The sequence below is a fragment of the Hermetia illucens genome, chromosome 1 (assembly GCF_905115235.1).
Source record: "Hermetia illucens chromosome 1, iHerIll2.2.curated.20191125, whole genome shotgun sequence".
Taxonomy (NCBI): Eukaryota; Metazoa; Arthropoda; class Insecta; order Diptera; family Stratiomyidae; genus Hermetia; species Hermetia illucens.
In genome coordinates, this window is record NC_051849.1 from 173,025,201 (window position 1) to 173,041,049 (window position 15,849).

Below are 15,849 nucleotides of genomic sequence, written 5' to 3' on the forward strand. Positions count from 1 at the left end.
GTTTTATTTCCTAATAAGATTATTTTTTTTTGTATTAAGGTGTACACTATTCGCCCCAAAAAGTACGCCGTACTGGAGCTGTCCTTGCAAATTGAGGGTTATAGGTTCCTGTGCGTGCAATTTAGTACTGGCGTATCATGAAAGAAGATATGATATACAAGGTCTGAAATCCAGAAGGCAACCGTAAGTAGACTTACAAAGGCTCCGAAAGTTTGCTGGACGATGAACTTGAAATTTACCTCAGGTAAAGAGCGAGAAATGCCGGAGGACGATGTAGCTCGGAACAGCGTGGAATTTTATAGAAAAGCAAATCCAAATAGTTTGAGAATATTATTTTGATGAATTATTTCTTGGACAATAAGCTAAACTACAAATTAACCTTCATCCGTCCCTCATTTCCCCACACATTAAAGTTCCTCGCGTATCAAATTGATACCCCATAGAAAGTGGACGTGTTTCATGCATTTTTATTTATTTTTATTTGGAAAAATAAAATAAATAATAAAATATTTCGAAAATATTTTATTTAAAAAAAATTGAATTCAGTTCATAAGTATTTATTAAAAAAAAAGTCGATTTTCGCAAAAAACTTTCAATCCCGAAATGTAAAAAATGAAAAAATGAATTAAATTATAGTTTATCAATGCAGTTTGTGCATAGTTTGAAATGATGTGCATTGCAAACATAAGTTATACACTTATCACAGCGATTGCTGTATAAATTTTTGTTGTTTTTATATTCGAAATGTGCACAACGACTTCGTTTTCCTGCTGACGGAGCATGCGTGAGTTTTTGAGAATTTGGTAAATTCGATTTTCGCGATGCGTTTGTCGTTGATGTTGGCGCTGCTGATATTGATGTCGTTGGTGATGATGATCTTGATGAAATATTCTGAATTTCATCTATAACAGCATTTGCATTTGGTGTTCGAGGACGAGTTTTTCTGTTCGCAATATATGGTGTAACTAATTGCTTTCCGAGCTCCACTAAGTACAAGCGACGGCGATACTTTTTTTTCTCATATTTCCAATCTGCGTTGAGATGAATAAATATTACGAAACTGTTGTATGCTGAAGTATCAAGGATGTTACAGAAAAGGGCTAATGGCCAACGATTCACCTTGCGTTTGCAGCGATAAGTGCCTACGAGTTTATCTAGAGAATCAACACCACCTTTCGTCGCATTATAGAATCGAATAATTTCCGGCTTTTTTTGTTCGTCGTTAGCCACACTTTTCTGGTCATGAAGTGTACTAAATAGAGTGACAAAACGATTCTTTTTTGGTACGTAAGAGACCAATGTGCTGCGCAAATCATGATCGAACACAAATGCGGAATGATATACTGGTTTGTTTTTCATTTGCAGCAGCAATGGTGGAATTTCTTTTCGATTTTTTCTGATCGTCCCAATCAACTTGTTTTGTTTCTTTTTCAATTCTAGGGCCAACTGCCGTGAAGTAAAAAAATTATCTGTTGTGATGTTACGACAACTCAGTTGATTGCTTAGAGTCAGAACAATTCTTTGGTCTTGATTTACTTCTGCTTTACAATTTCGATCGCGACCCGTATATACGAGTACTTCAAGATTCCAAGCATAATATGTACTTGCATCGCACAAACACCATATTTTGATACCGTATTTATGCGGTTTTGATGGTATATATTGTGTAAATGGGCAGCGACCGCGAAATGGTACAAGTTGTTCATCTACTGTAACGTTTTTTCCAACAGTGTAACACATTTTCAATCGATTCACCCATTTGTCGTAAACGTTTCGTATTGGTGCCAATTTATCTCTTGATCGAATTCCCTTTCTCTGTTCTTTGTCATCGAAACGAATGCATTCATTTATTAGTTTGAATTTTTTCAAAGTCATTGTGGCGCGGAAGATTGGTGGTCCTGTTTGGTCATCCCACAATTCATTTATACATTGCCCATGCGATCTGTACACGCCAGCTAATATTAGCAAACCATAATAGGCGCGCAAAGAAGCAATATCAACTGGTAACCAAAGTTCCTTGTATTTTCGAGATCCATATAAATTTGTCATTTCAACTATTGTCTTTTCGATTGGTTCCATAAATAATAGAAAAGACGACAAAATATCAGTACATCGTGACGACGCAAACAAAGTTGGACCTGTTCAAGCAAATATCACAAGCATAACAAGAAGAAGTAGAATATGAAGAAAAATTTACCAGGTGTTCATGTAGAGCAAATGAAGCATTAGATCTATTCGGCAATTGTGGCGGCGGCTCGAAATAACAATATTTTCCATCTTTCGATAACACAAACTCCTTCGGTTCAGAACAAGTAGTTTCATGTTGCTGTGGTTCATTATCTACAACATCGTCGTCTGACTCGTATTCACTACTTTCATCATTTTCACCCGGTTCTGGTAAATATTCTTCGTCGTCACTACTAGTTTCAAATGGACCAAAATCACTTTCTTCCCCGTCGTCTTCACGAGAATCGAAATCAAATAAATTCGACATTTCGACAATAAAACGCGAAAGTGAACACAAAATAAAAATTTTCAAAACGCATAACCGCTATGGCGCTGCTTACCCTTGGCAAGCAGACAGAACTGTGTTCGTTTGATAGCTACAAGAAAACAAATGTCGGTACTGTACCTCTGTTTCCAAACACATAACATTACGTAGTATCAATTTGATACGCGAGGAGCTTTTACGTGACTTTTTTTATTGTGCCAATTGGGTGAAAGATAGAAAAGAAGGAAATATATTATCTAATGAATTTCATAAAAATATTCCTTGGGCCAAAAAAGCAGGTCAAAATATTAATATTACTACAAAATACAGAACGTGAAAGTAGCGATTCGTATCAAATTGATACGAGGGACGGATGAAGGTTAAGCAATAAAATAATTTAATCGAGAATTCAGTGGAATCGGAGCAAGTAGTCTAGTAACATAGAGCTGCCTAAGAGGCGACTACCGACACCAAACGGTTTAGAGACTTTACATTTTTTAGTTAGTTTAGATGAATAGGAGGGTCGCAGCTCGAAGTATGCTACTCTTGTGTTGGGCCCACTCAGAGCATTGTCTAGAAGCAGTTTCTTCGTTGAATATAACTTTACCGAGGTATCTTTGTCAAAGATCTGAGGAGTCCGGGTAGCACTGCAGTGCAAGGCCGTCTCCTCTTCTTTCTCACCTTATCTACATATAGCGGAGACAACCAGCCGTATTTTTTCCATGGTAGTTTTGGGAATAGTGTTCCGTTAAAAGCTTTACTAAGGGTTTCATATCCCACTTCTTAATAGACAACAAAAAAGGCCGCCACGCGTTCTTTCAGAATTTCTTGCACAAGTTTTCCTGCCGGAATAATTTTTTTTTTTATTTTTCCATTCGGCTGCATTGTCTATCCAGACCCTTGGTGTGCCAGTCTGTCAGCTTCTTCTTGCCAACGAAATTCGAGTGCCTTGGCCCCACATCAAGAATTTTTCGTTTAGTCGGCCAATTGATGGTAACTCCATACCAACTGGCTTAATGTGTTATTGCTATTAAATCCCGTAAACGCCAAGCAATGATGTCGCCACTCACCGAACTCTTCCACACCTCCGGCCTAAGCAGTGCGAATAGCATCATCTCGAACGTGAGAAGGTAATACTGATGAGATAATGCAGGTACCATTTCGGACTTGAACTTATCCAAAGTTTCCCTTCGATACGCCATGGAACGTTTTGTGGCATCGTAAGTAGCTGTAACAACAATTTGGTAACGCCCTTCCTGCGCAGAGTACCGCAGGTACATTCACAGTTGACCTGTCCAAGGCTATCTCCAAATCGATGAGAAAACGCGAATAGGAAGACTCAAACCTAGATATTGTTGCACAATGCTTCCATGACTAGGATAATGGTACATTCGCTTTTGTCATGGCGTACCCTATACTGTCCATCAGATAATTGTAACGATGTCGGAATTCGAAAGATTACCGGTCTTTTTTACAGTATTCTATTCGCTACGATCGTTAAAATACTTTCACGGTTTCGTAAGCAACTAGATCTAGTGGCGACCCTTCAGGACAACATCAACAACTTGACTTCTTCTTCTTTTCTTTCAGTCTTTGTCCCATTCACAAGCGGGGTCAGCTGGTAGTGATCGGTTGTACCATTTTGTTCTATCAAAAGCCTGATCTGGATGCAATGGCGAGGCTTTTAAATCCCCATTTAGCGTATCAAGCCGCCGTTGCTTCAGACGGCCTTTTCGTCGCCTACCATCGACTTCTATTTTCAGACCAGTCTGGGATAGTGAATTCCCGTTAGTTCAAATTACGTGGCCATATCATTGAAGTGCAACTCCATATCGATCACGGATATCCTTATTTCGGGTATGATCAAAACGTGTCATGCAACATCTTCGTTTCCATTACCGCAACACGCCGTTCATTGTCTTTTATAGTCGGCCAACACTCACAACCATAAACACAGACAGAACGGACGACATTGCGGTAAATTTTAGATTTGAGGCGTTCGATGATACGGGGATCACAAAGAACATCGGTTATCGAACGCCACTTCATCCAGATTGCGTTATTGGGTGAAGCAATTTCATAGCGCAGTTCTCCATTGGCTAAGAGTATTGATCCGAGATATCTAGATGTATATGAACGTTGAATGTCCCGAGCGACAGTGTCCATAACGAGAACATAGAGGATTAGTGGGAGAACGCTACCTTGATTAATAACAACAAGGAGAGAGAGACACTTCGAACTTTACTTTACTTTTCCGATCGTGGTGGCAAGTGTTGTTGTGAAGCATACCAGATGTGTTCGTGTGGCGCACTGTCAAACGCTTTCTCTAGATTCAGAAATGCAATGTAAAGCGGAGGATGCTTCTCCATGAGTAACCACGCAGATTACAACAGCGTCCCTACGAGTAAGCGCAAATGCAGCACGCAAGTGAAAGCAAGCGATTTAAGTAGCAAACGATGATCTCTTTCCAATCTGAAAAAGCACGATTCCTCAATTCGCTGCTGGTCGTCATGCACTCGAACTGATTTGTCCTTCACTGCCGGTTAGTTGAACAATGTGCAAATGACGGTGACAAAACTAGATTGCCCACTACATTTATAACAGTCATCTTAAGTAAATCTATCTCCTTCTCCGACAGCACTTCACCTAGTGAAGAAGCCAGTCGTAATTCATTACCACACAAAAGGTGTGAATGAAACACCGAATTGTAGCTCTTCAAGTGTAGGGAGTCACACTTCAAATGCACTCGTGACTTTAAGCAATCAAGCCATGGCCGAGACACGGATTTCGGAGCCCCCACCAGATTCATGTTCTCCCACGGAGAAATATAGACATGCTCTATTTCTTCATGAGAGTAGAGTACAGCTCCGCAAAAGGAGACTTCAGCCGCAAAGGAGAGGAAACTACAGGTTTCATCTTGGCTATCAGAACCTGCTCTCCCGCCTCTACCAGGAAAAGCGGAAGAAAGTGAAGCCGATGATGTGAACCCAACTGGTCTAATGCCGATATGTGGAAACAGATCCATGCAGTCCAACACCGTGGAGCTGGGAAAGCTTCCCGCCCATAACATGGGAATGAGGATATAGGCTGCATCAATATCTAGAGAAACCGGACGCAACCAAGCGGAACTTTCAGGGGAAGGCGGTATTAAGCTGGTAACCCTGGTTAAATCTTTACTAGATGCAGCAGGCTCTTTAATTGGAGAATACACTTATGTATACAAATATAAAGATTAGTCTAATAAGCCTGTAGAATGTCAATGCCTCTTCCTATCTACTGGCAAAGTGATGGCAAAGTTGCAGGACTGTCTTTATATATTTCTGGTTCAAGAGGCAAGTGGTATTGGATTAGCAAAGGAGGCTAGAATCTTCTTTAATAAGAGAACCTCATGGCCGAGAACCTGCGTTCTAATTTCAAAACTGTTAAAGACAACTACTTTTAGAAAATTATGTTCCCAGTAGCAAGTTGCGATCATCTTACAATACCAGGTTAATGGTAAGAGAACAAACGTCAAAGTTGCCTCTGCTTACTTTTCCTGGAATGGGGGATAGTAGTGAATGCAGAGTCAAATGGCCTTGAACTTTTAAAAGGTTTTGATGCACACGCCCAACATATTTGTTGAAAAGCTGTTTGATTTTACCAGTTCCACGGTCCAACAAACATGAAGTGCGCTTTTACGTTCATGAGGCCAACTTAAAATGAAGTAATTGACCTACCAATCTGCGTTACAAAGCTATTAGAGTTGATTAGACACTGGCGAATGCTAGAAGAAATCTGTCAGATCACCGTTAGTCAGAGTTCTTACTCTCTGCCTACTGCAGGCGAACAGGCTATAAGACAAATACGGAATCCTAGGGAAACAGAGTGGTCAAAGTTTAATGAACTTTTCGGAAACAAAGGGCAGCTTCCCAAAGAACTTTTTCGGCCATAGAAGATCAATTGGAAACTCTGAATCCCACACTTTTAGAGTGCTTTGAAGGAAAGAAAACTGCAAGAGTGAAGACGGGTAAACTTCCGAAAATCACAGCGTGAATATAAGAGGCTCGTGAAACGTCCGAAACAAGATTCCTTTAGAGCATACTGTGAGGACCCGGAACGAGAAAGGCACTTCCAGACTATACAGAGCCCTTAATAAGGATGAGTCGAGCAAGTTGGGCTCTCTTAGAAAACTAGATGGTATTTTCACGAAATCCAGAATTGAGTCTGTACAGACTCAGGTGGAAGTATACCACTAGGGATAAGCCTCAGAAGTGGGAGGGAGAGAATGAGCGGTATTCGCCAACCTTTCACCACAAAAGCGTTCCAAGGCGAATTGGGACACTGCAAGAGCGGTTATCGCCAACGAAAAGGCGAGAGCTGCTATACTATCCTTTGAACACTTCAAACCACCTGGCATGGATGGCATCTACCCAGCGATGCTAAAGGAGGGCATAAAGTACTTAGAGCAACTTCTAAGAAATATTTTTCGAGGATGTCATACTCTGGACTACGTGCCTTCATATTGGCAGAAAGTTAAGGTAGTCTTCATACCGAAGCCAGGGGAAGATGACTATCCAAATCCAAAGAATTTCAGGCAAATCAGCTCAACATCATTTTCGCTGAAATGTTGGAGTGTGTAAAGAACTGTATAGCTGTGAATTACCGTCACGACATCCGGCGCAGTTCTAAATCCATTACTCAATTCGCAGGCCTTGGATTCTGACTCTCTATCTCATACTAGATTCGAATCTCGCAGTCAATATCTGTCAGAAGTCAAATCATGGGCCAGGAGAACACATGTAGTAGATGGGATCATATTAGACAAAACATCGTAAGCGACCAATGGAATATGGATAATATAAATAACTTTATATCGAACACACAAACGAGAAATTCCTTAAAGATTAATTCCTCTCGCCAAGCAAGCGTTGTATTCCGCCCTGGTTATTTTGAAGCCTAGTTGCATACATAAGAGTACGAAGCTACGCGTTTATAAGACCTATTGGTATTATACTTTGACTGCAAAACTTAGAATGTTATGCAAGCATCTGAGCAAAGGCTGGATGCATTTTAAAAAACAGTTCTGAAGAAAATTAATGAGGTGAAATGAGTTGGAGGTAGATGACAAATTAAGGGCAACCCCGATCTGTACGAAATATTTGACGTGGGAGAACGTACAAAGGTATAATGACCTAACTTGTCCAAAGTATGAATAACACTTAAATACCTAGAAGGAACTATCTAATAACTAAAAGATATTCGGGGCAGAAAAACGAATAAAGAAAAGCACCTAGAGAACACTTGATGGATTTAATTGACGAAAATAGTGCATCACTGCTTGGATTGAGGAATTGGAGGACATGATCCAAGGATCGCAATTTTTGGAGACAGTGACTTCCAAATGCCAACCTTTGAAACGGGCTGTAGATAAAGAAGAGCTAGAAACAGTGTGCTCCTGGTCATTGGAAGAGGCTAACCATTTGCTGTTTTATTTTATTTATGTAGGTTCTCTCCTCGTTTTCCTCAAAGCGCCTACATTTTTATGGATCAATCAAACAATCAAAGATACTTTATTCTCTCATTGTGACCACGTGGGAAGCTATACTCCTCATCAATTTTATCATTTCTCTTCCTAGCCTACAAATAAACCAAATATGTCCAACTGTCCCTATCTGCGGGATTAACAATTCTGATCCGTTTCAAATAATTAACACTATTTTTCCTATTCGTGAAATAATTAACACTTGTTGTTTTTCTATTTGCAAGTGTTATTTATTGGTCTTGCAAACACTGATATTTTGCCTTTGAATCTATCAGAATCTATTATAGATTTAGATAGTATATAAATATAATAGTTAATAAACCCACTGAAAAGCAGAAAAGCAGACACTGATGAAGGGAAGAAGTGTTTCCCGAAATATCGGTATTTGTAAGACCAATAAATAAGATTTGCGAATAGGAAAACAACAAGTGTTAATTATTTCAGACAATTTAATCGCTAAAAATACCGCGAAATTATACCTAGAGTTCTGATCCGACTTTTCAGTAATAATTTCCATTTTCCATTCAGGAAACATGCAAATCAGTCTAATTTAACGGAGAACAACAAAATTTTCAAATCGTTTTTCGTAAACAACATCTTGAATGGTGTTTATATCTTTGCTTTGTTGACGGAGTTCAACTCAGGTAAATTTTATTCATAGCCGTCTAAACATGTCGTCCCAAGGAAAATGTCAAAGTCAATTTAACGCCACTCCTAATTCGAATCTTTAAATGGAAATCATAAAAACATCATTTCATCCCTATTTCCATATCGACAATTTTGAAATGAGGTGGAGTCCGCACCTTTTAGAAGTGTATACACTGTGCATTAAAATAATGTGGACAAAAGGGTTGAACTCTTTCTTCAGAATTAATATGCAAATCTAAAAAGCAAGTTTTGTTGCAATGCCGTCATTGCTCACTTCTGGGTTCGCAAAACTATATTTATAGCGAAACCATTGGGGTTGTGGTCTGCCAATTGTTGTAGTAAATTAACAACGTCTAATTTTTACAAAGAAAACCATCGAATTGGAATTATTGCTTCAGGTAAATGAAATATCTTAATCTTGAAAATAATCTTTGGAATTATTATTTCTACAGTACCATCTTTTAGTTACCAAGTGTAAGACTTCATGAAAAATTTCAATATTAGAAACAACAACAAGTAGATCAGAAGGTATCCTTCTATCATATTATTCCGTTCCCCTTGCTGTAAGTAGTCAAAATGTACAGATACGATATGAAAATCGTAACGCCAGCAACGGCGAACGAATAAGTATAAATCGATTATGTTTCTTGTCATCTTCGCGACAACAAATATGAGCCTCCCGAACTGAATGAAATCTAATGGAAGTGGCAGGAGTGTGTAGGGGTTGAATCAGGACTTGCAGCGTTTCAGATGGGTACTGAAAAGCGCCGCAATCCCAAGGCGGGTTGGAGTTCGAGGGTTGACTGATGATTATTATTGGGAGAACATTTATAAAAGCCCCAATGAATACTAAACAGAAATTGTATATTTATGTAAATTACGCTATTATATTTAGATTGTTTCGCCAAATGCTGATATGACATTTTTTACAATTTTAACGCAATTTAACGCTTCTCCACAAGGCTTTAGTGTCGCGTTTTTCACTCTTACTCGGTTTTTTCCCTGTGCCTTTTCTTTCCATGAAGACTTTTGCCCTTGTAAAACAAAACTCGGTGGTGAGATACTAAATCCCTTAGTTAGAAAATTTGCATATTGTTGATGCCGCAGTTCGGTGACAGGTCGACTGCGAAGAATATAAATCAATGGAATCAGACAGATGTCCTTTTTGGTTAAGGTTTGCATACCTTGATGCTTTTTGACCCAGAAAAGTGTTATGATGGAGATTTTACCACTTCTTATATTCGTTTGTAAGTACAAGATAAGATGAAGACGAAGCAAAGTGGTTACTAGGGGAGATGTCCGCAAAATCTATCTGCATGGGGCATTGAGATTTTGAGTGAAAACAAGATAATTATTAAGCCTAGTTTATACGTATTCTTGCTAATAATGAATGAATATTCTAAACCTGTAAACATTTTACAAAAGGGTCTCAACGAGTGGATAATTTTGTTTCCCCATTTCGTGAAACTAAGTGTCCATTTTTCGAAATCATGTTTAACGCTGGCTATTTTCAGCTATGATGTGCTGAATTAACATAGTTGAAACTCCGCATCTTAGACACAAACATAAAATAATCTAAGATATTTTGCGAAGCTCTGGGATCACTTGTGGTCAATTCTAAAGAACTCGATATCCAGTGTGATGGTTTAACGAGCCTCTAGAATATCAGATGCAAATGGCAATAGTGTGATAAATCTGTTGCAAAAAATAATGAGCCGACAAGAAATGACGACAATGTAAATGGTTAAATGGCAGGAAGAATAGACGCCGAACACAAAGCGGCAAGAAAAACGAATTTGCACAAAAGGTAATATGATATAAAGATTCAAAGTTTTGCGCCAAGATCCACCGATTCCATATCACTGATCCACTGATCTAAATAAATGCTATTATTCACAAAAAAGAGAAAACTGGATGGACTTTGCCTCCCTGAGATTAGGGGTACTACCCTTTAACTCTCCGAAGAAGTGAAATATCTGGGAGTCACTCTAGATAAAAAGTTTCTTTGGAACAAACAGGTAGAGGTAAAGATGAAACGAGGTCTCACAGCTTGTGCAGGCGGACCTTTGCCTCGACATGGGAACTCAGGCCTCATATGGATATGTGTTGTTATCATTAGGCCGATGGTGGTGGTGGGTTAAAGTGAGACAAAAGGTTTTGACCGTTAACTAGCCGCACTGTAAAGAACTGTGTGTCTGGGCATTACCGGTATCATAGGTGACATGAGCACGACATCCGGCGCAACTCTAAATACATTACTCAATGTGCAACCCCTGGATATATCGTTTCAAAGCACTGCAACGAAAGCAGCTTATAGACTAATTAGAAAGTTTTCTACACCAATAGCTCAAAAACAGAACAAGGTTCTGAAGCCGGAGCCTACCTCTCGAATAAAAACGAGAAGTGGGCTTTTCCTTTGGAATAATATGCAACGGTGTTTTAAGCCGAAGTTTATGCTATCATAAGGACGGTAAAATGGGTGATTGACGAGCGGTTGAAGGATAGGCGCATCGCAATCTCCAGTGAAAGCCATGTTGCATTGAGGACGTTGAGTAGTCCTTTGATCACCTCCAAATCGTTCAGGAATGCGGAATCCACGGAGCATTTCCTATTCACGACAACGAGGCGGTCATGTTAACGCTGATATATGTCGTAGTCATATAGGCTACGAAATCGTCCATCCTCTTCTAGGGAACCAAAAAGCGTTCTCTTCTCGAACGCAGAACACATGAGAACTGACAAGATAATTGTCCGAAGTTCCGACCGGAACAGTTTTGCAAGCTAAAATAGGTTACCAACGGGCACAGATTTAATCGTTGTAGCTGTTATCGATCGTGATTTTCGACCCTAGATAGGAGAAATTTCCAACAGTCTCAAAGTTGTAATCCCCTATCTTTATTGTGTTTGTTTGACCAGTGCCATTTGATGTTGGCGTTCCTTTGGTTTTTGGTGCTCACGTTCACATCATATATTTCGTTTTGCCTTTACTAATGTGCAGCCCAAGATCTCGCACCGCCTGCTTGATCTGGGAGAAGGCAGCTTGTATATTTTGGGTGGTTCTTCTCATGATGCCGATATCACAGGCCGGTAGTTAGGTTGACTTAAAGACGCAGGTGTTTTCGTATTTACCTCGGCATCACTTTTTCCAGGGTCAGGTTAGAGAGGACGCATCATAGGGCATCCCCTTGTCTTAGACCGTTTTTGATGTTGAATGGACTCGAGAGTGATCTGGTTGCTTTTATCTGGCCTCGCACTTTATTCTGGTTCAGTTTATTCAGCTGGCGGTGTACATTTTTATCCTGACTATGCTATCGCAGGCGGTCTTAAAGTCGATGAAAAGATGGTGCAACTGATGTCCATATCCTAACAGTTTTCCCGTCGCTTGCCGCACAGGGAAAATCTGGTCTGTTAATGATTTGCCTGGAGTGAAATCTCTTTGGTATGGGCCAATGATATTCGGGTGTATGGAGCTATCCGAATTAGCAAGATAGCGTAGAATATCTTGCAGATGGTACTTAGCAACGTGATACCTCTATAAATGCTGCAGTGCCTTTTTCTGTACGAGTTAAATAATGCCGCTTTGCCAATCATGAGTCATTGATTCGCTGTCCTACACCTTAAGCATAAGTTAGTGAACCGCTGATTGTAATTGTTCGCCTCCATACTTAATCAGTTCGGCTGTGATTGCCTCGACTACTGACGAGATATGTTTTTCAAGCCGACTGTTTCTTCTGTGCTTGGTAGTAGGAGCATTTGCCCATAGTTTTCATTTGGCGGGACCCCCATATCACCTATTCCGGTTTTTGAGCAGTTCACCAAAATACTCAACCAATCGCTCCAATAAGCTCATTCTGTCGGAAATCAGATTTCCCTCTTTGTCTCGGTGGGATGACCTGTGTGGTGTATACAGCTTCAATCCACCGACTTGTTTGATAAAACTTACGCAGCCGGTGCCGTTGCTCCCAATATTTTTTGAAATCACAGACTTTTTGATTTTCCCAGGCTTCCTTTTTTCGTCTGTGAGGTCGCTTCTCCGCTCGGCAGGATTCGTAATAAGTCTCCGTGTGTGCCCGATATTATATCTTATTGTTACCGGTGAAGTTCTTCATACTACCTTGTCCGAAAGACGTAGCGCAATTTAATGGAGCATGGCATCTCTATTTCCTCAAACATCTCGATCACGCTGATGACATTTATTTGTTTTCTCACGGGCTGATGGACCTTAGCTCTAAATGTGGAAAAGAGGCAAGTAAAATCGGAGTGAAAACCAAGGTTTTCTGCCTGACGGGTCATCGTCCTCCTCCTACCTACATTAATGGGCAGAGCATCCGAGGTCGTGCTCACCTATATATCTGAAATGAATATCGCTCGAGGCATCAAAAGTGCTATATCCGCTTTCACTGCGTTGTCTAAAATCTAAAAATGCAATTATCTCAATACCAAAGTTAAGTTGAGGCTGTTCTGTGTTGCTATAGGGGAGTAGCACCGGGAAAGAGAGTCCTCCCTCCCGTGCACCATGTTACCCAAAGCTCGAACTCGTGTTTTCGTCCAGGGCAGAGCCAACTCATCAAATGCTGCCTCACCTTGCAGACTATTACCCATGGATGATCTGATCGGAAAGCGGAAGTAACAATGGGTAGACCACTCATTAAGGAACGAGGAATTACGTTGCTGGCTAAGCCATGCAGTGGAATCCAGGCTTCCAAGATGGCTCATGAGTGGATCGCCCTAAGAGCGCTTGGCGCACAACAGTAGAGGATAGGTACCCACATCTCGGGAAGCCCTGCCAGGAGTTGCTGCGCCTTTCAATTGACCGTGAACAATGGCGCGTAGGTGTGCTTGACGCATTACACTGTAAACTGGTTTATAGTATTTCCGCTTGAAATCATTGAAGCGATCGCAATCCTATTATTTAGGAAGTTTAACGGAAAGTTGTACAGATTTACTATAGGCGATAACGATAACGATAACGGACAGAAAAACTATACAAAGTCATGGTGGCATTCTTGCGAAAAGACAGAAGCGTTTGAAGTGAGTGAAATCAATGAGCAAAACCCAAAGATTGGTAATTCCTTGCAGTATCTTGCAACAGAAGTCGAGAAATTGACGAATTTGACATAGATTACTAAAAACGAAGCTTCCGTTCATAGAATCTGCAACTCTGAAACGAAGCGAGAAGCAAAGTTCTAAATCGTTATCGATTCAACGAGCCAGAATTTTCCGAAAAATGAATACCTGTGTGACTGGAAAATTCTAAGCGGAAGACAACTCGCAAACGGCTTTTGTATACTTCTAATGAAAACTTCACAAAACGATAAAAGAAGTATAAAAAGAAGATACGCGAAATGGAACAAACCATTTGTCTGATGATTGACGATAGATTGCCCCTCCTAGATATTTCGTTTATTCGCAAGTTGACGGGTTATTCTCATCGCCTTTGAATGACAAAGATCCTCCAGTTTCCTCCTTTTTCTAAATAATACCATTGGGAGTTTATCTGAATTTACTAAAAGCCCATGGTCTGAGGACTAACTAGCGAACTTTTGACAAACTTTCAATGCTCAACGGCTCGATAAACTATGTGCGAAAAAAATAATTTTCTTAAGACTGCCACTTGATTGTTATTATTTATTGAACATTAACAACAAAATGTTAAGTGTCTGGATTTCGAAAGATGCAAGAAATCCACATAGACTGCACCCCTGGTTTAAACTAATCTATTTTGCCACACTATACCTGCAAGATATTATTGTATTTAATTTTCAGAGTCCCTCCAGATGAAGGCTCTTCACTAAGGAATAGTCCTTGTTGGTGGCGTTCCTTCCGTCGGTTTAGATATGTGAATAAATCGTTAACCATACATGAATAAGTGAAGCGGAAAGTTGAATCATAATTTGGGATGAACAAGGAGTCGTGGTAGGATTTATGAAGTTCTTGGTTTTCCTGAAGCCCTCAAGACTTGATATATAGTGAAGCAAATCCTATTTTGCTACACACGAGTACAAGCATTGCCACATGCTTTCGCCAGGCGTTCGAGATGTAATTAATTTATTATTTTGAAAATTCATTTCCAATTTTAGTTGAACTGTTCACTAATCCAACTTTGAGGCAACGGTCAAGGGCTATCTCCTTATGTTCTTATTCCGATTGTATAGAGGGAATAGGGAACGATGGCACTAAGATGAATTTATGCCACTTGTAAGTAATAGAGAGATAAAACGGTTACTTATGATACCCTTCTCAACTTATAGTAAGGAAATTTAAAAAGTAACGAATATTTGCTCTGAAGGTTTCACTGTTCCTAAAAAACGTAAATTTTACACACGAAATTTGAAAATTCATTTAAACCGCTAATGTAGGGTGTATGTTTCAAATTGATCAACCTGACAATTAAGGGCACATACCTCACGCAATTTATCTAGTCAACCCTATTCTTCGGTACAGTGGAATAAGACGTTGCAAATACAGAAGCTTCTCAGAATTGGCGGAAAACTTTGCCTGAATTCGTCTATATATGATATAAACAAAAACATTAAACTTCCAAGACTCGAGATCCAAACGGCAAGGACTTGGGAATCATCATCGGCAAAACGTTAGACCGAATCAAAAGGCCTTGGGAGAAATGATGTAGCAAACTAGGAAACTAGAAAATCAAAATCAACGGCCGCAGGAGGTTGGGATGCAGAAGAAGTAAAGCTTAAACATGGGCTCGTTTTCTCTCCTGGGTTGTGTTTTTGTTTTTCCCGGGATACAGCACCCTGTGCTTCATATTGTGGAAAAGGGTTGAAAATTTATCGTGGCGAAATGTGGATGGTACATTTGAAGGAAAGGAAGAGATTAAGGAATCAAATTTTGAATGTTGATGGATTGTTAATTGAATGCAAATGAAATCAAATGGATATTACGCAATTAAGTTAGCGCTCAAGGATAACTGTCTGCCCTAATGGAGCACAAGAAATCGAAAGTTAAATATATGAGGGAGGATTTCACTTCCAACAAAGTCCCTGTTAAGACTTTAAGTAAAAAGTTTTCCTTCGCTCTCTGTTCTAGACTTTTGCATGTTTTTCGTCCATGTCTTCCATCTATTTTCCATGGAAATTTTCTGTTTTCATTTGGGTCTAATGTCGTTCCGGAACATTTGTATTATGCTTATCGGTCTCTAAATTCGAGCTAATTCCTAGAGTTGGCA

At 39.8% G+C, this 15,849-nt stretch overlaps 1 protein-coding gene across 1 annotated transcript; it reads right to left on the reverse strand.

Moving 5' to 3' along the window:
• Positions 1 to 630: 630 nt before the first annotated feature.
• On the reverse strand, positions 631 to 2,494 carry LOC119646672 (piggyBac transposable element-derived protein 4-like). The gene is made up of 3 exons (XM_038047205.1): positions 2,198 to 2,494; positions 1,415 to 2,061; positions 631 to 1,303 (listed from the first exon to the last, which is right to left on the reverse strand). The coding sequence occupies exons 1-3, from the start codon at positions 2,492 to 2,494 to the stop codon at positions 631 to 633; spliced, it is 1,617 nt and encodes a 538-aa protein (XP_037903133.1).
• Between the last annotated feature and the right edge of the window lie 13,355 nt (positions 2,495 to 15,849).

Bases quoted from the DNA above. Each gene is read 5' to 3' on its own strand.
- LOC119646672 (XM_038047205.1), bottom strand. From the start codon at position 2,494: ATGTCGAATTTATTTGATTTCGATTCTCGTGAAGACGACGGGGAAGAA. The intron at 2,062-2,197 runs GTAAATTTTTCT...CCAATCGAAAAG, and splicing joins TTGCTCTACATGAACACCTG to ACAATAGTTGAAATGACAAA. The intron at 1,304-1,414 runs GTTGATTGGGAC...TGATTTGCGCAG, and splicing joins TTGAAAAAGAAACAAAACAA to CACATTGGTCTCTTACGTAC.